The sequence below is a fragment of the Terrapene carolina genome, unplaced genomic scaffold (assembly GCF_002925995.2).
Source record: "Terrapene carolina triunguis isolate 2854851 unplaced genomic scaffold, T_m_triunguis-2.0 Scaffold189, whole genome shotgun sequence".
Taxonomy (NCBI): Eukaryota; Metazoa; Chordata; order Testudines; family Emydidae; genus Terrapene; species Terrapene triunguis.
In genome coordinates this window covers 10,629,937-10,653,684 of record NW_020664540.1, presented here as the reverse complement: position 1 = coordinate 10,653,684, position 23,748 = coordinate 10,629,937, and the positions used below count along the sequence as shown (strand labels likewise).

General features: G+C 43.4%; 1 protein-coding gene across 1 annotated transcript in view; it reads right to left on the bottom strand.

Annotated features, from left to right (window-relative positions):
- Positions 1–891: 891 nt before the first annotated feature.
- SLC35F4 (solute carrier family 35 member F4) overlaps positions 892–23,748 on the bottom strand; it is a 170,640-nt gene continuing 147,783 nt past the window's right edge. The window contains exons 4-8 of the mRNA XM_026654187.1: positions 21,940–22,159; positions 6,786–6,911; positions 4,337–4,529; positions 1,623–1,712; positions 892–938 (exon numbers count right to left, since the gene is read on the bottom strand). Coding sequence (XP_026509972.1) covers positions 892–938; positions 1,623–1,712; positions 4,337–4,529; positions 6,786–6,911; positions 21,940–22,159 — 676 coding nt within the window. The remainder of the gene's footprint in view (positions 939–1,622; positions 1,713–4,336; positions 4,530–6,785; positions 6,912–21,939; positions 22,160–23,748) is intronic.

Sequence of the window (23,748 nt, the reverse complement as noted above, 5' to 3'; positions counted from 1 at the left end):
TCAGCTGTGCTGGGGAGGCGGAGTCAAAGCTCCACCCACCCCTACCCTGCCCCAGACCACGGCAACAGATAGCCCACCCAGGTGCACAACCTAGCCCATAGGTTGTTAGGGGAGTTACATGTACTGGAAAATCATATATTGACTTTTAATTTCCCAGTGAAAAATTGCACTTGCAAACTTTAAACCTCTTGCACACCTCTAGTGTTGGCAGCTTCATGTTTATTTAAAATGTGAGTTAAGTTAGTGTAAGCAGGGTCTGAATGAATGCTTCCCTGACAGCTAGCTGGGAGGGGGAGAGATTTGGGTGTGTTTATGTAAATACAATTTGCTCCTATTTTGCTTACATATTTAGCAGATACAGCGGTGTCAAAGTGGTCAACTTTGGCTGGGATTGGGTACAAATCACCTTAGTACGAAATGCAGGGGTAGTGAAATATGGTTACCAATGGTGTAATTATTGTGGGAATACAGAAAAGCAGGACTGTGCTTAACCTGTCCCAAAGGACAGGGTCACCATCGGTTGAAAGAACCTTGGTAAGCCAAGGGCTTGAATGTCAGAGCCCTGTGAAAGTAAGGGGTAGGTAGGTTGCCTACCTGTCTGGGAGGCTGCATACCCTCAACAAGGGCCCTCTTTAAGACTGGTTCAACCTCTTCCTTCCAACAGCCACTTGTGGCAGGACTATGTTACTGGCTAGTCTGCACAGAGCTAAAATCACTAAGAAATTAATGTGCAGAGGTCACATCAAGGGGCAGCAGAAGGTGACTGATAGTGAGCTGGTGAACAAGTAGCTGGAGAGGTGCAGTGGAGAAGCATGACGAGCAGCCAGCGGGCAGCAGCGGAGAAGCATGACAAGCGGCTAGCAGGGCGGCTGGTGGAGAGGCATGGAGCGGCTAACAGGGCGGCTGGTGGAGAGGCGTGGTGTGAGCAGGTGACCAGCCTGGGGGCAGCAGAGAGGCACAGCGAGAGCAGGGATCAGGTGGCCAGCAGGAGCAGCCGGTGAGTGTCGGAGTAGTGGAATGAGTAAGGTGCCTCTTTACCCCCTCCCCCTCCAACCAGGGAGGGAGGTGAACTCTACAGATGCACCTCTGAACTCTGGGTCTGCACTGGCCAAGGACAGCAACTGTGAGTGGTGTGCAGAGACGGGTCGAGCATGTGAAGGGGGCTTTTGGGTTGCTGGACTTAAGAACCTGAGGGGACAAGGACAGTGCCCAACCTACTTGGGGGTGGGTCTCTTACTCATGGTTTAGGTTTATGAACCCTGTTTGCGGTGTTTTCCCAAATTAATGCCGAGTCACTTCCCTCCTTTTATTAAAAGTTTATTTTCTACACTCAGACTCTGTGCTTGCGAGTGGAGAAGTATTGCCTCTCAGAGGCGCCCAGGGATGATGTGTCAATTTCCCAGGTTACTGGGTGGGGGCTCGAGCCGGTTCTGTGTTGTATCGATGGAAAGGAACCCCTAGATATTGAACTCGGCCCTGGTTGCTGCTGGCTCCACCTGGCAGAAGGGTTACATTAGGAAACCTTTCTGAAGAAATATGGCAACATCATGTGCCCTTAAAAATTACTTCAAATGTTAGTACATTTGTCTATGAGTTTTATTCATTAATTGCATTATTTGTACCTGCATTTCCAGGAACACTGAGCACTGTCCCGATAGAAATTAGGATGGGGTAGGTCAGCACAACTCCAACATTTACCAATATGTTAAAAGCTGTAAAGAAAGAGAATGATACATGAGACGCTGGAAGTAATAAAATAATAACAAACGGATTTTCTCAGCTTTTAAATTACATCAGGCACTCTAAGTTCTTGCCCGTCAAGGGCCCGATCCTGCATGTGTCATGAGCAGAACGTGAATGTAAGTTTAGCGTGGGGAAGGAGAGAAGGGTTGGCTGTAAGTTCATGTTAAAAAAACCTGCTCATTCAAAATGGGCCACTTTCCTGTTTTGAAGCTTGAACCGAAGCTTTACACCCTTATCCACAAAAGAAACCAGGATTGTTCTCAGACTAGTCCCTCTTGGGTTAGGGTGGACTTCTGCTGTCTCAACAGGCCAGGAATGGAGCGGGGGGTAGCATTTCACCAGCTAAGGAGGTGCTGCCTCTGGCTACACAATCCATGAAAGGAACATGGCAGCAATAAGCACATGCGCCTACCAGGACAGCCCTGTCCTTTTTGTTCAGCCACTGAAAAAAGAAGGGAGTCAACTACTCTGTATCAGAGGGGTAGCCGTGTTAGTCTGGATCTGTAAAAGCAGCAAAGAGTCCTGTGGCACCTTATAGACTAACAGACGTATTGGAGCATGAGCTTTCGTGGGTGAATACCCACTTCGTCGGATGCATGATGCATGATGCATGCATCCGACGAAGTGAGTATTCACCCACGAAAGCTCATGCTCAATACACCTGTTAGTCTATAAGGTGCCACAGGACTCTTTGCTGCAACGACTCTGTAGTTCACGGGGAAGTGGCCAGTGGATGAGATGAGAGTGGCAGCGTAACTGGAGTGGATTCTGAATTCCCTTTCCCGGGCTTTAAAAAGTACAGGTACCAGAGGGGAGGTGTTCTTTTTGGATGCACAATCCCTTACACGTAGGGCCATAGCTACTAAATGGATGTTGCAACATGAGGAGGCCTAGCCAAGTGAAAGATTATAAGCTATTAGAGCGTCACTGAAATCCCCCATCTTTTTAAAGGGATTTTAAAGTGTAGGCAGTTGAAGGACAGGCTATACTGCACTATATTGTATGATACAGCACCTGTGGGGGTACTGGGTTGATTCAGACTCATCAGTTATTTGGTTTTCCCTTTCCTGCTTCCCCTGTTTTGCAACTTCTTGAGCCTCAATCCCCTTGGACTAGCGTTATTTCTATTACGCATTGCTGTTACCACCACCACTCAGATATACATCACCTCTGAATGCAGCTAAGTTAGATCCCCCTGAGCTCAGCTAGGCTTCTGGGGCTGAGCCCTCGGTGCAGCCAAACTATGCCCCCATCCCCCAGTTCCGGAGCTGCGTAGTAGAGAGTTTGGCCGCAGTACAACTTAGAGCAGCCTCAGGGCTGCTGCTGCAAATTGCACTGGCTGGAAACAGCTCCCAAGGGCCATTCTATCAGTGTGGGAATGTTGTTGTGCAGTAGCACCTTGCACCCCAGCCAGGCCCCTCTTCTCCATGGCCACACCTCCTGCTCCTATCCTGGTGTTATCAGGAAGGGGCATGGCACAGAGCTAGCAACACTGAGGATTTTATGCTGGCTTTCTGCCTGCTTTGTGCAGCAGCTGCTCTATCCTACTTTAAAGTCCGTATTCAACCAGCTCCCTGGATGATAACACCTACCTTGGTGCTCTTAGAGTGGATGTAATTAGGTCTAGGGCAGCAAGTGGAAGAGAGTCAAATCTCTCAACACCTCTGCCATCCCTTCTGATTCAGACTCTGAGAGGCTGGGAAGCCCATCTAGGCATGAACAATAGTTTTCCCCAAAGTGTTTCCATTTAGTGTATGACTGAGATAAAAAAAATCTGTTCGGTTCCAAACAGATGGACACGTTCATTATTAGCAAAGGAAACAGAGTGTAAAGCAGACCTGGGTCAATTTCAATGGTTCTCTTCGCAGACTCAGTAGCACTAGCAACAGTTCTTTGCACGAGGAAACGTTGTAAATGGAGCAGGGGAGTTAAAGGCCGTGCAGCTTTTCATTTGCACCAAAGTGGAGCACAAGCTAGTGCACCATTTAGCATAAAGGAGCTCTGGTTGAGTCGGCCTCTGGTTGCTAGCACAATAACAACAAAATGATTAACGGACAGTGCTCCAAGAACTAACGTTCGGATGACTAACTAAATACAAGTAGCTACATCAAGTTTATTTTAAAATAAGCCAGTTGTATGTAAGACAATGGGGCAGCTGAAGCACCACTATAAAAATGTGAGCGTAAAAACAGACAGAATTACATGCGTCTGACGAAGTGGGTATTCACCCACGAAAGCTTATGCTCCAATACATCTGTTAGTCTATAAGGTGCCGCAGAACTCTTCGTTGCTTTTTACAGATCCAGACTAACACGGCTACCCCTCTGATAATAGAATTACTAGAGCGGCTCAGCATATTTTTTTAAATTTGGACTTTCCCCCGGCCCCAAGTTTTCATGAGCTATGTTAACCATTTTCCAAGCAGGCCTAGTGGTGTCCCTTGGGATATGAGATGGCGATTTTAGCTACAAAAGAACTCTGCCGTTGAAACATTTAGAGAAAGGAGAATTTTCAGGTGGGCAGCTGTTTCAAGGTGATCCTGCAGTAAATAAAATGAGGCATTAGAAAAATGAAAAAAATGTTCTGCAAATACCTAACCAGAGGCCGGCTACTCCGCACAGATAACCCCACGGCACGGCAGAGAAGGGAGACCAGTATTCCACTTTCGTAAAATACAGTATGATCGGGGTAAACGAGATGAAGATTAAATTGAAGAAACCCAGAGTGGAAACAAAATGAGCAGCTTCCCCAAAGTTTGCACTTCCAAGAAACATCTTGAACAAAACCTGTGGTGGAAAGGGAAGATTTTAAAACAGTTACATCCTGCTGCAAGTGAAGTTCTCCCATGTCTACGAGGCTCTGCAGAACCAACCTTTCCCCTTGATAATGGAAGAGCTCTGCAAGAGGGTCTTTGAGATTCCCCCCTCCCCTCCCTCCCCGACCCTCTCCAGTGGGTATTACCACAGAAGAGACTGATCTGGCCCTGTATTATTAAATCATTATAGGCCTTGCTCTCCTGGTGAGCACTTATAGAATCATAGGACTGGAAGGGACCTCGAGCGTCATCTAGTCCAGTCCCCTGAACTTGTGGCAGGACCAAGTATTATCCAGACCATTCCTGACAGGTGTTTGTCTAACCTGCTCTTAAAAATCTCCAATGATGAAGATTCCACAACCTCCCTTGGCAATTCATTCCAGTGCTTAACCACCCTGACAGTTAGGAAGTTTTTCCTAATGTCCAACTTAAACTTCCCTTGCTGCAGTTTAAGCCCATTGCTTCTTTCCTATCCTCAGAGGTCAAGAAAAACAATTTTTCTTCCTCTTCCTTGTAACAACTGTTATCATGTCCTCTCTCTGTCTTCTCTTTTCCAGACTAAACAAACCCAATTTATTCGATCTTCCCTCATAGGTCATGTTTTCTAGTCCTTTAATCATGTATGCATGTGAGGAGATCCTTTGGCTTGAATGGGACTGGTTGTGTGAGTACTTATGCACATGAGGAAGGGTTAAACAATCCACCCCTTGCTGTCAGGACACGACCCTTCTGGCTGGCTCCTTCATGTGTATGATGTAACTTCTGTCCCACTACTCTCCATGGCTCTGTCTGGTCTGTCTCCCCAAGGCAGGCACTTCCTTTGTGTGTATCCAGCACCTAGCAATGTTTTTTTTCCAGAGGTGCAGAGCAGCTCTAACCACGGCTGAAGTTAGCCGATGCTGCAGGTGGGCACCCAAAATTGGAAGCCTTCATGAACATTTGGGCTCCCGGCCCCAATTCATTAGAGTACTAAAGCACATGCCTCATTTTAGACACCAGTAGTCCCACTGACTTCAATGGCGCCACTCATGTGCTTAAAGTTAGGTACAAGCTTAAGTACCTTGATGAATCAAGGCTTAAATCAGTGGTTCATGGCCTCAAAGAAAGAGTTTGAGAGAGAGAGAGAGAGAGAGCTGGGATTAAAATTCAGGTGATCCCCATTCTCAGTTTTGTGTCCACACAACTCAACCACGTCCTTCTCACAGTACAAATGGGGCCAGCTTTGAGCCAGCAACGGTAACGTTACCATATTAAAATATTTTGCAAGGAACAAATGTAAATAAAATACAACCCTGGAGCCAAGACAGGTTAAATATTTAGAGTGACAGGGCTCAACTCTCACCTCGCGCGGATGTAAATCACGAATGACTCCTTCAAAAACCAAATCAGGCCCATAGGTTCTCTGAAGTCGGGGGGGGGGGATCACAAACGGTGTAAATCACTGCAGAGTTCATCCCCATAGACCCAAATTCATACATTTTGAGTGACTAGTGACTATTCACGGTGAACCTGACACGTACAATTAAGGATGAAGCTGGAAGCTAGCTTTAGATCCCTTCCATATCACCAATCCACCTTCTGCTTCACACTCCACCCCATTAATGGCAGGGAACCTGCATGCATGTAGTGTCGTTCTCACTAAGTGTCAATCAAGGTAAAAGGAGAGCACTCCTTCGAATAAAACCTTGAAGTAGAACCTCTGGGGTAGAACTGTGCAATCTCATGCCCTGCGCGCCTCTAATCAAATGCTGCATGTACTACTTCCATTGTCCTGGATGGGAGTTCCCAACTCAGAACGAGCATGGAATATGCAATAGAGATCTGCAGTGCAGAAGAGATGAGGATTGTGCCATCATCAAAGAAACAGGGTGTTTAACAGCATTCAATATTTTCTCATTGTTGCGCGTAGCAAGCCCATTATAAATAGCGTCAATAAATTGCCATGGCAAAAAACGATGAAATCATAGATGATAATCTTCCGGCAGTATAATAATAGAGATTTCATTAAAGGCTCATGAAGCAAAGCCCCTCTGAATACTTGGCAGTCACAAAGTAATTATCTCTGTAGTAACTTTTCTGACACTTCCTGCTCAGAATATAAATTATGCAGCAAAGGTGAGCCTTATATATTTTTTAACCTGGCTTGCTTTCAACTTGTGCATTTTTTTAACGCATGAGGCAGGGAGTAAGAAGATTTCCCTGCTATTAACAAAACATTATGACCCACCTTATAGAGTGCCGAGGTGGATGCAGATCCAACAGCATATGCTACCCCGATAATTGAATCGCCATGGAAACCATCTGCATATGCCATCATAACAATTCCTGTGATTGCCATTATTGCTGCCACAATCTGTATGAGCAAAACAAAGAAATGTAAAGCTCAGAGGAACTTTATGGCTTGGAAAGAGATTAGATGATCTCTGTGTGGTTTTATGATAGTTACCAGCTACTTTCTCTAACTTCAGTTCTTCCAGTTTCCTCTTAAAAAGGTGATTATGTAACTATTGAGAAAGATGTCAGATAGTAATGTAGGTATATGCATCATGAACTATATGGGTTTATAACATCACACAGTCTCATGGCACCTATTGATAGAACTTTTATCGTGCATTATGATTAGATTAACATCCACTTTGGTGCAATGATTCCCAAGATTAAGACTGTTCTAGCACATTATCGTCTATACAACTTAATTTGCTGCTAGACAAAACAAGTCTTTAGTAAGGCTAGAAATAGTGTCTTGGATTTTCAAAGGAACCATAAGGGAGTTCGGTGCCCAACTTCCAATGGGATTTGTGATTAGAATTTCCAAAAGCACCTAGGTGATTTTGGCTCTTAAATCTCACTGGGATTTAGGACCTGCAGGCCTTGTCTACAGAGGGGAAATGACCAGCACAGCACTGCAGAATAAATTTTCCTGCCAGACCTCCCTGTGTGCACATTCTGTTCTGCAATAGACGTCATTTTTATTGTGGAATGGTATCCACACCTGGAGTTATAGCCTGTGCAGAATAGTTTATTCCGCAAAAGCTATGCCAGTCAATTTCCCCATGTAGACAAGGCCTTAGGGTCCTAGATCCAATTGTGATTTTCCCAGGTAGTCAAGGCCTAAATCACTTAGGTGCTTTTGAAAATTTTACCCTGTGTGCCTAACTCCCATTGGCACCAAATCCCAGCTAGCGTTTCTCACTAAACTTAGAATGAGAGTACTGGAGAATATTGAATGTGGATTTTATCTCAACAAGTACAGCTAGATTGTGCACCTCTCCTCACGTGCGGGAGCACTTTATCCAGGGGGACAGCTTGTGTGGGCAACTGTTCACTAATGTGAACCAGGGCTTCACAAACTGGCCCTTTGCTGTGTTCGGAAAGCCATCTTTTTTAATGATCTATTACATTTAAGGAGTCAAATTTTCAAACATAGTTGCTTGAAGTTAGGTACCTAAAGCTGGGGAGATTTTCAAAGACACAGATGGCAGTTAAGTTTCCCTAGGAGTTGGACACCTCTCTGCCCTTGGTGCCTTTGAAAATCGTCCCCTCTGGATTTGGTCATCTTGACCAAAATTAGATAGGTAAACAAGTGGTCTGAATTTCAAAGGGGCTGAGTGTCCGCAGCTCCCATTGACTTCCGAGGGAGCTGTGGTAGCTCAGACCTTCTGAAGATCAGGCTACAGTGTTTGAAAATCGGGCTCCATATGTATAATTTCATTACACTGTTAAACAACATGACACCAAAATATTCAGAACATAGTTGAAAAAGCCACATTTCACCAAAGATTTGATGGGTCAGTTTTAAAACCGGCATTTTGCTCCCATGACTCTGATCCTGACATAATCAACTACTTTTTATTTGTGCTCACAAAGTTGCAGGTTCAAAATAATCAGAGGATGGACTGAGGCTCCATTTCAAAATCACTTTGGATCTATTTGTCATAACATGAGGGGAGTCCCTTAACCCCAGTTCTGAGTTTTTCAACAGTGTATTACAAACAGCCTGGAAACTTTTCCGTATGTTTGAGACTGTTAATAATTAGCAAGAGAACATTGCTTTTTGAATAAGGCATGGAGGGAGAGTGAGGACTGTGGGGGTGGGGGCGGGAATGGTGTGGGGGAAAGGGTTAGGTGGAATGGACGTCTGGCATTCTTTGAGCCAGCTCAACATTTTTTATTCAAACATATCTAGAAATGGGGCCCACATTTCTTCAAATTCCTACAATTGCTCTCTATGGCACGAAGCTAGTCTTTCTTTGGCTGCCCAGTGAGACAGGTCCCAATATCATTGCTCTAGTCTGGGCATAAGCCTACTCTTCCATTTTTGTAAAATCATATGCTTGGTGATCACGGAAGCCCTTAAGAACCAAAGTCTTTGTGGCAGAGGTAAACCCCCAGTCTAGTAGATAAATAACCAAGGATATGATTTTCGGCTAGGGTTTGGCTGCGTAAGCCGAGACCCATTTCAACTCTTGCATCCATCTCTTTTCACAGCTACCTGACTGTTGGACAGTCCCACAGCATATACAGCAGGGTCCCCCTTTCTTTGTTACAGGGCCAACCCAGGCAAGCTGTAAGTCATTTACATTTTTGTACTTTTCATTGTCTGTTTCTTTATGAGAAAAAAAACCACACACACAAAAACAAGCAAAAAATCCTCCACTTTTTGTAATGATGTTTTTCCCATGAAAAAACTGTCTGATATTTTGATAGGTTTTTAATTTCCAGAAATTAAACAAAAACATATTTCAAAAAGGCCAATACTATATATTCTCTTCTTGTCTTAACATCAATTATTATTTCAATTTAAATGCTACATTAGCATCCCAGCCCTGCTTATGGGAGTGAAAAGCTAACTTCACCAGGTGCTTTTGTTTTCCTTTCAGGCATAACTTCACAACAGACTGGCAGAGAGCCAGGGTAAATATGGCCAAACAGATTCTATGTTTATGTCACAAAAAATGTGTGCAGAATTTGTTGTATAAAGCAGATGCACAAAACTGTATACAACTTGAACGAGAAACAACATGCTTACTTGGCAATGGACTTTGCATGGAGAATCCTATATAACAGTGGCAAGTGGCAATTAATCTTTAAAGGACAGGTTGTTCAAAGCAAGCCAGTTTGTGCCAAGTAGAATTTACATTCTCTTTCAGTTCCATTTACCCTTATTATTAATAGTAATGCCTATTTCTTATATAGCACTTCATCAGGAGATCTCAAAGCACTTCACACCCTTGTATTTCTTCCTCACAACTCCCCTGTGAAGCAGGGAAGCATATTATCTGCATTTTACAAAGGGAAACTAAGGCAAAGAGAGGCTAAGTGACTTGCCCAAGGTTACAGAGGAAATCAATGGCAGAGCAGTGAATTGAACCTGGGTTTCCCATGTCTTAGGCCAGTGGATCATCCTTCCCTCTTACCTTCAATGGGAGATGTCAATGGGAATTAGGCACCTAAATACCTTTGAGGCTCCGGACCTAAGTCACTTTTGAAAAGAGGATTGGGGGGGGGCAGCTTTTCAAAGATATGAAGTGCCTAATGCCACAAATAGGTGCCTAATAAGATTTTCAAACGTGCTTAAATATGTTAGGTGCTTAACCTGCTTAGATCAATGGAAGTTAGGTCCCTGACCTGCTTGGGTCCTTTTGAAAATGTTACCTTATACCTCTTTTTACTAGACTATGCCTCTTCTTCAAATACTAGTAGGTGTCAGCTACCAACCGTACAATGTGCAACCACAGTCTATGGCATCACTTCATTTGATCCATGAGTTTATGGTCTGTTCTGGGACCTTTCTGTAAAACAGCCACTACTACGGAAAAGTAAACCCCAGAAAAATGCACCCTTGTATGAGCTCTCTGTATTTGGATGGGGGTAGTGAGGCCAAGCTGGATGGTCAGAATAGTCCCTTTGGACCTTGGAACTTGTGAATCTATACATCCCACTGTTCATTCTATTCCTCCATAGGGCAACAGGCTTACTTGCATTGACCTCAACATGCTCATAACTCTTGTAGCAATTCATTAAGACAATGTCTATAATCCAGTCTTATGCTTCAGGGCTTCAGCTGGCTCCCTGAAGGGATCAGGAAGGAATTTTCCCCAATGCACAAGAGGAGATGTATCCTGGGTTTTCTTTCCCCCCCCCCCCCCACCTTCCTCTGAAGCATCAGAGACTGGCCACAGCAGGAGATGGGACACTGGATGGGGCGGAGCAGTGCTCTGAGGTGGCATAGAGAATCTGCTTTCTAGATGTTTGGCTGCTGTGTCTTGCTCACATGTTCCGGGTCAAACTGATCGCTACATTTGGAGTTGGGAAGGATTTTCCCCCCAGGTCAGATTGCCAGGGACCTTGGGGTTTTCTCGCCTTCCTGGGGCCTGGATCACCTGGGCATACCTCACCTAATCAATTCACTGATACTGCAGGGGCCTTGGGCATTGGTGGCACCTAGATCTTTCCTGTTCTCTGCGACACACAGTCTAGGTACGTCTTACACTTAAAACGCCACAGCGGTGCAGCTGCTGGGGTTCTCCCATTGCTGTAGTAAATCCACCTCCCGGAGAGGCAGTATCTAGGTCGATGGAAGAATTCTTCCATTGCTCTACATGGAGACTTAAGTCAGGGTAACAACGTTGCTCTGGGATGTGGATTTTTCACACCCCGAGCAATGTAGCTGTGTCACTCTCATTTTCTAGTGTAGACTAGCCCTCAGTCTCCTGAGGATTGGAATGCTTTGGTTTAACGGAAGTCATCGAGCTCAGTATAGAAGTATTTGGGTGAAATTTCATGGCCTGTGATAAACAGGAGTTCAGACCAATGGACCCTACTAGCCTTCGACTCTATAAAACTCGATCTTTTACCTTCATGTGGGATGAAGATTATTCTTATAACATCATATGACACAGTATGTCATACTGCTAGAATTGACAGTAATATTTCATAGCTAGATCTACATGTACATGGTATGTCGTCAGTAAGCAGGATGCAGAACTCAACTATAATCTTGAAACGCTAAATGGAATCCTTGCTTAGCAGCCATCACCAATGCAGAAATTCTACACATTAGCTTCCGTTTAGCTGAACAGTCCATTAGTTACTATGCATAGATACGTAATATTTCTGTTTTTCTTTTCAACTTCCCCCAGGATATGAATTAACAAGATAAAAAAAATCAGCTTTATAGCAATTCAGAATTATAACCAAACCCCCTCAGAGATCAGAACTACAACTCACATTCAGAGGCTTAAAAAACTAAACAAACAGCTACACTGGTGTGTCTTTTTAAATCTTGGGTTGCATTGTAGATTGGTCATATTCTGTCACTGGTCACATGTAATATTGCAAACCTGCTTCCCAAACGACATAACAAAAGGCCCTGAAGTAATCATCACCTACTGAAAATGTTAAAGACCTCCATGTTCATTTTTATGTTAAGATTCCAGGAGAATTATTTGTGAAAAGAAATCAGTAGAAACTGGTGACTTAGGTCTGGAAATATAAATGTGATAAATAAGGTAGCTCTGTTGTACACTGGATTGATAATCAAACACCTCATAAAAACTATGGGTTGCATGAAAGTATAGAGAGAGGGTTTTTTGTTTTTTTTTTACATATTTCTAATAGAGTTACCCCAGATTTGTAAGTGAGAGCAGAACTTGGCAGAATGTACCTGTTTCCTCAAAATCACATCAGTGCCACTCGTCTGATGCCAGTGTACTTTACAAAAGGTAGCACATAAGAAGGTATATGGTTTCCTGCTTCCTCCATACAGCTCTCATCTCATCAATGGAAAGCACTGTTTCTAGTCTTAATGACTGGAGCAACGGGCGTCACAGAAAGTGTTCTCGAGCCTCATTATTCAGATGTCTTTACTTCCCCTTTGTTGAAGTTCTTCAGTCTTTGCTCAGGAAAAATTCTCACTGGGAGTCCAACCATTGCGCAAAACACCATTCCCAGCAGACTCCATGACCATTCCCACAGAACCTTCTCCCCACCTACCAGGCATAATTTAATATCCTTTCATTTCTGGTCCCTGTCGGAAAACCAACCCTGTTTTCCAGGTCCAGTCTTTTCTCTTACCTCCCTGTTATCTGAGGAGAGGTGCCTCTGTAGTTTTCTTTCCCCCTTCTGCCGTTTTCAGGGATGGTCACCTAGTTTACTTCTCTTTCCTACATCTTTGGAGAGCTGGCCTGGTAGACTTCCCTTAAATCCCAATGGAGCCATCTTCTGGAGGCTGACAGACAGCCTGTCACCCTCCACCATCCTACAGGAGGATCCTCTCCTCTGCCAAAGCTATTACAGCTACTACTGACTGGGCGGGGGAAAGGGGAGATCCAGGTTCATGGAACTTCCAGTTTCACTACAAAAATAACTTATGTAGAGGATTGTTTGACCTCCAGTCTTTCAGTCAAGATGGTGATGGCACACATGGCTGTTGGCTATCATTTTAAACATCTACATACTCCACCTGGATTGATAGGTCAGGAATTGCTTCCTAAAACTAATTTTGCACCAGGAAGACTTACCCACTGCATGTGACACCACTTCAGTGCTGCCCTGTCAGTTTAATATTACACCCTTGCCATGAAGAGTCATATGTATTTCTATGGATGTGGATCGGCTGCCTATTTTGTTGGCTAGATATGTGCCAGAAGCAATACCATGGATCTGAATTTTTACTCACATGATGTTCTGACAACCCACATGTTAACCGAATGCAGCTAACACATTTTTGCAACAGGAATACCTTTTCTGTGATCTTGGGGTCAAATCCCACTCCCTCTGAAGTCATTGGTAAAACTCTCACTGACTTCAATGGGATCGGGATTTGATTGTCAGTGAACAGCACCTCACTAAGAACCGTATTGTGGCCCTCTTCCTCACATTACTGAGCAGTTCCTCACATGAGTAAATCCACTGACTTCAATAGCACAACTCAGGTGAGTAACTGCTCACCAGAGGGATGGGAGCAAGGGGCTCTCAGTCCAACCCTACACTAATTTTAGGGCCAGTTTTACAGTTTGCCAGGATTTTAGAAAGCCAACCCTTTCCCTCATCAGCCTTTAGAAGACAATGAGCACAAAACGAGCATCATCTCCTCAGCCACAGGATGAATACGACCTGACAATGGAAAAAACGGTAAGAACATTATTTTAAATTTCATATTAGGAGTTACTTCTGCGAAGGATACATTAAAGCATTGGAGCGAATGACTGGTGAGCAGTAATTGTCTTATGCTTGCTTGAGAGGCCCGAGTGCGTATCCTTCAGGCTCGCTGTGCTGGCAAGTAGCAGCAGGGGTCGGAGGGAAGCAAAGTGGCCTGTTGTAGCTGACTGCTCTTTAAACAAGTCTTTCAATTAATGGAACAAGCTGGAAACCTTCTTAGGCCACCTAACAGACAATGACTAAAACCAGTTTGCATTGTCTTTCTTGGAAGAAAGTTTAGCCAGGCAACATTTCACCAAGGAACAGCTTTGTCCATGGGGCGCGTACTACAGCCTTAGTCAGTGTAATATAAGGAAACCTGTCTCCTATCTACAACCAGCCTTCCTGAAAAGAAGCTCAGACCCAGGGGTGGCAAGAGGTCCCCAAAGGATTTTCTTTTCGAATATGAACATTTAAATAGAGCTCATGGAGGAACATAACCAGGGCTCTGAACCTGCAGACACATACGCACATCCTTAACTTTAAGCATCTGATGTCAATAGGCCACCTTACAAGCTTAAAGTGTTTGCAGCATTTGGACCAGCTCCAACTGTGGTCAACTCCACTACAGGGAGGAGTAGAGCAATGTGGATACATGGGACACCCAACTATGCCACGAGGAATTCAGAAGCTTCCAGGGAGACAAGGTAGGCCTACCGGTTATGGAATACTTCCCCATGGGGCACAGCGAGTGCCCTCTGCTTATCTCCCCATCCCACACTATTGCCCTCAGACCAAGTCACCTAAGGCCTGTCCTACGCTGGAAACTGTTAGGATATAAATATTCAGGCCTGTCTGCAAAGGCCTATACTTTAAGACTTTAGGTGTATTCTTATCACTTAGCTAGTTATAGAGGTATAAAAGAAAGAATCAAAATCACTGTCTGCCAATGTAAGGGCCTTCTCTTACTGTGACAGTCTGAGGCCCTGTTCTTAGGCTAAGAAAGGCCTTTGGCTAAGCAGCAGAGGCAGCCATAAACTGGGAAGTGAACGGTCACATCCTCACATTCCAAACGAGTCCCATTGAAATAAGGCAATCTGGGGCTGTTAGAAAGGTGATCCGATCGATCACCTCCAGAGAAAGGGAAGAGCCTAAAAGATTTAAAGAAAACTTAGTTTGACAGCATCCTGTTTGGCAAGAACTCACTTATCAATAGCTGGGATGTAAAATCCTCATTTCTGTATTGTTCTATCACTGTAGTCTCCACTTCCCTATTGTTTGTCTGTATAATCTCTGTCTGGTTCTGTGATTGTTTCTGTCTGCTGTATAATTAATTTTGTTGGGTGTAAACCAATTAAGGTGATGGGATATAATTGGTTAAATAATTATGTTACAATGTGTTAGGATTTGTTAGTTAAATTTTAATAAAATGATTGGTTAAGGTATAGCTAAGCAGAACTCAAGTTTTACTATATAGTCTGCAGTCAATCAGGAAGTAAGGGGGGGAATGGGAACAGGGAATGGGGGTGGGGGAAGTGGAATCATGTTTCACTAAGGGGGGGGGAATGGGAACAGGGACACAGGCAAGGCTCTGTGGCATCAGAGCTAGGAAGGGGGACACTGAGGAAGGAAACTGGAATCATGCTTGCTGGAAGTTCACCCCAATAAACATCTAATTGTTTGCACCTTCAGACTTCGGGTATTGTTGCTCTCTGTTCATGCGAGAAGGACCAGGGAAGTGAGAGGATGAAGGAATAAGCCCTCTAACAGAAACGTTTACCAGTTGTACTGCTATAGTTGCACTGTTATGGTTACACCAGTATATGCACCTCATGTGGACACTCTTATTTCAATATAAAAGTGTCCTTTTTCGGGTTAGCTTAAACCCATTCCCAAGCAAGGCCTAAGGCCTGACGTCATAATCTTTATCAGCTAGGTGGGTATAGGGTATTGCAAGCATGGCATGTCATCATCTTGTTTGCAAAACCTGTTAAACTTCCACACATCTCTTCCCCCAGATAATCATTATTCACTAAAGGTATCCTCAGAGCAAGACTTACTGTTAACCTTTACCAGAAAAATAGCACGTGGGTAAAAAGTCAGCTTTATACAAGAGAAGAAAAGAGTGACCTGAACTCTGGAGAGCTGGGTTTCATCCCAGGCTCTGCCACTCGCCAGCTGGGAGACCTTGAGCAAGTCACTTCCCCTCCCCATGCCTCAGTTTTCCACTGTAAAATGGGGATAATAATACTGACCTCAAAGCACTTTACAAAGGAGATCTACTGATGAAACATGCTATTGCAGAGCTATGTATTATACCAGTGGTTGCCAAACTCTTCTGTATCGTGACCGCATGGTACAACAGAAAAAAGTTTCTAGCCCCCTCCGACATAAAGAACGGGAAAGTGACTGTGAACCCCTGGGCTTACTAGGATCTTGAGAACCCCAAGATCTGTTAACTGATCCATGAAATGTTAAATTTGCTAGGCATTTACTGATCATTATATTTTCATAATATATGTCTACAGGTTTTGCATCTGTTGTTCTGGGAGGGTATGGTGCCACACTAAGTGGATATGTCCTGGTCTATGAGGCGCTTGCTTCTGATGATGAGCATGGAGAGGCTGTGGGGTTGTTTGAATGACAGAAGTGGGGGGTTCAGGAAATATTTCTTTCAGGATGTGATCCCCATCGAGTATGGGCTATAATTGTATGATGATGCCCTGTGTGGGTTCAGAGTAGCAGCCGTGTTAGTCTGTATCCACAAAAAGAACAGGAGTTCTTTTTAGAGTTCTTATGCTCTAATAAATTTGTTAGTCTCTAAGGTGCCACAAGTACTCCTGTTCTTTTTGTGTGGGTTCACCAACTCAAAGTGCCATCCGGCCCTCCAGAACAACAGATAAAAACCTGTAAACATATCTCCACTGCTACAATGATCAGCACCCCCCACAACACACCTTTCTAGATCCCTGGGTCCTCCACATGCCTATCACACGTGGTGTACCTCATCCAGTGCACTAAATGCCCCAGCAACAACTACTATGTGGGTGAAACCAATCACTATGCTCTCAAATGAACTCACACAGAAAAATGCTAAAAGGCAAAAACGCCCATCACCTGTGGGTGAACACATTTCACAAAGCCATCACTCTATATCTGACCTCTCAGTCTCATCCTCAAAGGAAAACTGCACAATACCTTCAAAAGACAAGCCTGGGAGCTTTACTTCGCAACTTTGGTAGATATTAAAAATCATGGATTGAACAGGCACACTGGATTTATGGTTTATGACAACAATCTATAACTCACTAAAGCCCACCCCTCCAGCTTCCCTCCCTGCCATGAATGGGCCACTTTACCTTGGTCCCTTGAAATATCTGTTAACTACTTCTGCTCTAAACAATCTGTTCCACCTTGTCTTAACTGTGACACTCTGAGTACCTTTTCCAGACCTGAAGAAGAGCTCTGTGTAAGCTCGAAAACTTGTCTCTCTCACCAACAGAAGTTGGTCCAATAAAAAATATTACCTCATCCACTTTGTCTCTCTAATGTGATCCAGTAGCAGGCTTTCTTTCAAACCAGACGAAGCCAAATTTGAAAATTCAAGCGTAGCCCTAATGGCCCCTGTTGACAAAAGCACTTAAGCGGGTGCTTAATTTTAAACTCTGAAGTCAATGGGACTTAAGCATGGGCTTAAAGTTAAGTGTGCGCTTAACTGCCATCTGGAATAGGAATGGTCTTTGGCACATGCTTAAGTGCCTTGCTGAATCCGGGCCCAAACTGCGAAGACTTACACACATGCTGAACTTCATGCACTGTGAGTAGTTCCCTTGACTCCAATGGAATTACAAAGGATGTGCAAAGTTAAGCACATGAGCACATTTTTGAAGGATTGAGACCTTTGTGTGCAGTATTTAGAGGGAGTGTCCTTTATGATTAGTTATACAGATAAAGCTCACGCAGAGGAACTACACTATGGGGCCAGATTCTCAAGACAGCTCATTTAGGCCCTTAAGTAAGCCCAATAAGAGCTGAGTCCTTTTGAAAACCTGGCCCTGATTGTGGGTGCTGAGTACTTTGTAAAAACCAGCTCAGAGAATATTATTAGCCCTGTATTTTTCTGTTCCCTTATTTCTCAGATAACATAATTATTACACCTGTTTTCAGTGCATCTCAGGAGTGAAAGCAGCACAGATCTTGCCAAAATACACAAGGCTGGATGTCGATTGGAACTTCTCACACTCCTTTGTCACATTCCATTTCCCAAGCACTCGCCTGCCTGATTATTATCATTAAAAATTATCCTTGTGCACATACTGCTGGAAAATGTACACATATGCACACATACAAAATGGGAAATGACTGCCTAGGAAGGAGAACTGCGGAAAGGGATCTGGGGGTCATAGTGGACCACAAGCTAAATATGAGTCAACAGTGTAACGCTGTTGCAAAAAAAAAATGAACATCATTCTGGGAGAATGATTAGCAGGAGTGTTGTAAGCAAGACACGAGAAGTAATTCTTCCGCTCTACTCCACGCTGATTAGGCCTCATCTGGAGTATTGTGTCCAGTTCTGGGTGCCACATTTCAGGAACGATGTGGACAAATTGGAGAGAGTCCAGAGAAGAGCAACAAAAATGATTGAAGGTCTAGAAAACATGAGCTATGAGGGAAGATTGAAAAAATTGGGTTTGTTTAGTCTGGAAAAGAGAAGACTGAGAGGCAACATGATAACAGTTTTCAAGTACGTAAAAGGTTGATACAAGGAGGAGGGAGAAAAATTGTTTTTCTTAGCCTCTGAGGATAGGACAAGAAGCATGGGCTTAAACTGCAGCAAGGGAGGTTTAGGTTGGACATTAGGAAAAACTTCCTAACTGTCAGGGTGGTTAAGCACTGGAATAAATTGCTGAGGGAGGTTGTGGAATCTCCATCATTGGAGATTTTTAAGAGCAGGTTAGACAAACACCTGGCAGGGATGGTCTGGATAATACTTAGTCCTGCCATGAGTGCAGGGGACTGGATTAGATGACCTCTGGAGGTCCCTTCCAGTCCTATGATTCTATGCCTAATGTATTACACCTACAGCATTAATAATTACATGTACTTATAGCAAAAGCTGACACTTTTTCTCACTCAATACTGTGCTTTTTATGGTACAAGTTAAAAAAAGTTGAAAACAACTTTAGTGCACTTTCACAGCTAGTTCCTTTATGACATCTTTTTAGCACAATTCATCAGTTGTGTTTGCCCTTTATGGAAATTTGTTACTTTGAAATGGAGATTACTAAAAAAGGTATATGATGTCTTACTTTTGATGGGCTAGATCATGTCATGGCCACGAGCCTGGAGTAAGTGGCAGCATGAGGCTTCAATGTCCCAAGAGCAAACCAGTGACCCGGTGACTCAACTTATTTGTATCACTCAATGAGTGTTTCTTGAAGCTGCTACTCAGTTATTCACAGTTCAGTCCTATTTCCTCTCACTCAAGAGGAAAAGTTAGATGTGCCAACCTATACTTGATTCAGCTGACTTATCCCTCCATGGCAGCTCAGTTGCTGGCTGGTGCAGTGGGGAGGGGTTGGAAGCCAAGGCTCTGCCTACCCCCCTGCCCACTCTCCTCCCAGCTTCCACACCCATTCTGCTTCCCCTGTAGCCAGTGCAGGTGTGAAAGGAGGCTCACAACTAAGCTTTATGTTAGAATCATAGAATATCAGGGTTGGAAGGGACCTCAGGAGGTCATCTAGTCTAACCCCCTGCTCAAAGCAGGACCAATCCCCGACTATTTTTTGCCCCAGATCCCTAAATGGTTCCCTCAAGGATTGAACTCACAACCCAGGGTTTAGCAGGCCAATGCTCAAACCACTGAGCTATCCCTCCCCCCTATTGTTTTAGAACTCTTGAAACATGCCACAGTAACACCTCTGGAAAGCAAAGTCTTCTATCACTGCAATTGCTGCCCGCTGTGCATGGAATACATTCCTTGATTTAGTCAGTTAGATGAGTTCATGTATTTGAAAGAATCCTTTTTTTATCTGCAATGCTGATACCCCTGGGTGGGGTGCTGGCAGCAGAAATTGAACGTGAGTCTTTTAGTGCTTCCTACAGGAGCCTCTAGTGCCTGAGCTGAAAGAGCCCCTCTCTGATTTGCAAGGACACTATAGTCTCCTCTTTCAAATCCTTCCTCAAGGCATACTTCCTTCCATGATGTCTACAAGGAATTAGCCAAGGAACTACAGACAGCTCAAGGGGCAGTTGGTTACAGCTGATGTTTGTTGATTTAATATTTTTAAATGGGGTATATAATAGATATGTGCATCATATATATTTCAGCCCTAACCCTGCCAACACTTACTATTCCCATCCTTCCCTTGATGGGACTAGTCACATACTTGAAGTTGAGCACCTGCATAAGTCTTTGCTAAGCTTTCTGGGGACGGGACAATGGCTAGCACATTGTCAGCACTACCATTATGTACAATAATAACTGGCCATGAAAAGAGACAGTACAGACATTAGTTATAATACCACCTAGCTCTTATGGAGCTTTAGTAGATCTCAAAGGTCTTTACAACAGAGGTCAGTATTATTATCCCCATTTTACAGATGGAGAAATTGAGGCATAGTAGCAATACAGGCTTCCCCACAGTGCCCTGGTTCTAATGTGCCCCATCTCTATTCTCAAAGGGTAACCTCTGGAGGTTAGCAATTGATTACCTCTCAATGCAAACTTAATCCTAGGCATTTGCGCTGGGACTGCCAAAAATGATGCTGATTAGTGGTAACAGGGTTCTGATATATGGGTACCAGTCTGCTGGAAACTGGGCAGAGTCTGCCAAACTCATTTCATGAGTGCAACAGGACACCCACCAAAGAGCAAAAGGTTAAATTCATTACTGATCTAGTCTGAATTGGGACTGGTCGCCTGGACCTGAAGCTTCTCTATGGCCCTAATTTGGCAAAACATGTAAGCATGTGCTTTGCTGAATAGAGATGGCATTACTCATGCTTACAAACAGACACATGCTTAATGCTATACTGATCTGGAGTTTATATCCTCACTACTAGTTTGGCAAGCCATCCAGCCCCCTCTCGGAAAAGGAAGTTTCCCCTCAGTCCCCAGAACCCAAGGGCAGATGTACCTGCCCCCAATTCCAAAAGCCAGGTCAGATGTCTCAGTCCAGGGTTCTCCTGCTCCTTCATTCCAGGATCATTTTCCAACTTCAGCATCCTAAAAACAGTTGTGTCCATCATTTTATAAAATGGCTGGCAGGAGTCCCTCAGCGAATGCACAGCCTGCCATCACCCTCCCCCACGAACTCAAATCCAACAGCTCCGGTGGCCCATTCCAGTTCTAGATGCCTGAGCTGGGCCCCGCCTTTGACATTAATGGCTAAACTCACCCTGACTGCAATGGGACCAGATCAGATCGTTAGGGCCTGACCCAACTCCCATTCAAGTCAATGGGAATATTTTCATTGACTACAATGGTGCAGAATCTGTACATTTTTGAGCAAAAATTCAGAGGCGGCTCCTAATCCATTCTGCATACTCAGATGTGCATGTTATATACAAGAAATATGCTCCGTTTTCCCCAAGTCCACTTGGGGTAGACCTTTCTCTTGGTGGGGGGATGGGGACAGAGGGCTACAAAAAATATACATCCCACTTCTATTCCTATCCATACCGTTCTATCAGACTTACATACTCAATGTGAAACTTACCCCTGCATAAACGGCCTGTGCCCACTTAAGTCCCATGTAATCCCTGTTTAGTGTGTGTCTCTATGTTGTCCTTAGAAAGACATAGTATATTGAAAAAGCATAGAACAATCTTTAAAATGATTAATTCAGTATCAGCCCAGAACTACAAACGAAATTGCTCTAGTAAGGGCCTAAGAGTTTACCACAAAGTTAAAAATAAACTTGTATAAAAGTGTTTTCCGCTTCACTAACGATATTTCAGAACTTTAAACCCAAGGTCATCAAAGGCCCTCTTAGTTCAATCAGCTAATTCACCATCTGAAATTCGGTGTCATGGTTCTGCTGGACTTCGCACTTGCACCCTATTCTCTTAAGAGACTGAGATCCCTAACTGGACTTCAGATTTAGATTTGCACCACAAAGTTAATGAGAAATGTTTCAAAATATACATCCATTGTACTAAAAACAATGTATCTTTAAATCATGGATTTAAGATTGATTATGAAAGTCAAGATGGTTGAAAATCATATAAGTCATTACCCTTACGCCCATGAACCTGTCTTTCAGCACAATCCAAGAAAGCAAGAAGACAAATGCTTTGTTACAACAGAACAGGGCAGAGACGTCTGTGGCTGTCAGCTTCTTTAAAGCCAGTAAATACAGGTAATTAGTCAAAGTCCACAGAATAGAAAAGGGAGCAGTCCTTTTAAGAAAGAGTTTCAACGTCAGACCATCTTCACCAAAAATCCGACTGCATTCCCTAAGAAAAGAAAACAGTTTAATACTCAACTAGTATTTTGTTTAATGTTCACTTGAGCATGGAAAACACGTTCTAGACTTTTATTATGTTCTAGACATAGTCAAGCGGGCTTCCTGAATACTCGGTACACTCACAAGAAAGGGATATATTCAGTACTGATCATAACATAGCCTACTTTTCTCAGCCACTTAAAGCAGTGCAATATTGCAAATAGAATAGGAGCCACTTACCTGGAAGAACCAGCCTCTATGCAGGAACAGTCAGTCATGGGTAATGTGTTCTCACATGCATAACTCAGGGGGGTCGATAGTACTCAGAGTTTTGAGCCCCTACCTAATAAATCCATGGATTCAAGGCCTGTAAATGCCATTCTTCTTAGTGGCTTGAAAATAGCCCCACTCCCAGCGTGGAGGTTTCTCTTTTCTCTTTTATAAGACTATGGTCTAAAGAGGGACAGGGTAAGATACTAATAACCTTCAGTACTCGGAAATAGCCAGCTATCCCCTCTAACTCGAGTACTCTGGAGTCTTGAAACAGTTAACTTTTGAATGTAATACTTCCAGACAGCTCCTGTTAGGTATGTGGAAAAATTCCCACCATCAGCAAAATTGACCAAAAAAGACTGTTTTGCCAAAAAAAAAACCAAAAAAAACCAACCCACATTTTTCCGCTCCACGTTACTACATTTTTGTCATACACACAGCGAAACGTGTTCACTAGAAGAAATTGAGACATTTGTTTGCGGATAAAAATTGAGAACAAAATCTGAAGATTCACAAATACTCTCTTGTTGCTTCACACAGCTCTGAATGAAGTTGTTTGGGCAGCCAGTATTGGGTGACGCAGGAATGTCAGTGTTAAAAATTCTCATTTTAGAGACAATCTAAGTGACGCTATTCAAAATGGTGTCTCAGGTTAGAGGATAGATTGGGTAGTTTAGTGTCCAATCTGCTTAAAGGCAAATGACTGCACCCCTTTTGAAATTTCACTGTCTTTCTCAAACCAGGTCGGCCCGTCTTTAGTAACCTTTCTCTCTTCTTCATCAAAAGATTCCATGAGACACTCAAAGTATGACTGAAGTCTTGACTCAGCAGGTAGCTTAACATTACCAATTCTTAGCATGCATTATCTCACCAATGAATGCATCATAAAATTCAGACCCAAGTGGACTGAACCTAGAACCCATGAAACTGGAACATCATCAATACTTGGTATTATTAAGAAACCAGTCTAAATTCCTTGTAACCTTAAACCCAAGAGTGTTCCAAATGCCATGTGGCAATGTTTAGAAGACTCCAAAGTATGTGGGACGACTCAGGTATTCCTGAGAACGTGTTGTAGTTTAATTAAAGCGAGTCAAAAATGCCAATTATTTTTGGTGTGGAATTTTTTAAAAATTCTATTTTTCAAAATTTCTCACAAAACTGTTTGGTTTTTCAAAGGAAATTGCAATCAAAACTTTTTTTGGTTTCTATAAGCTGGTTTCAGGAAAATAAACAAACACATAAACAGTTTTCAGCAAAAAAAATTTAGTTTTCAAAAACCAAAAAACTACAATTTTTTCCTGAAAACTGGAAACGTTTTACTGA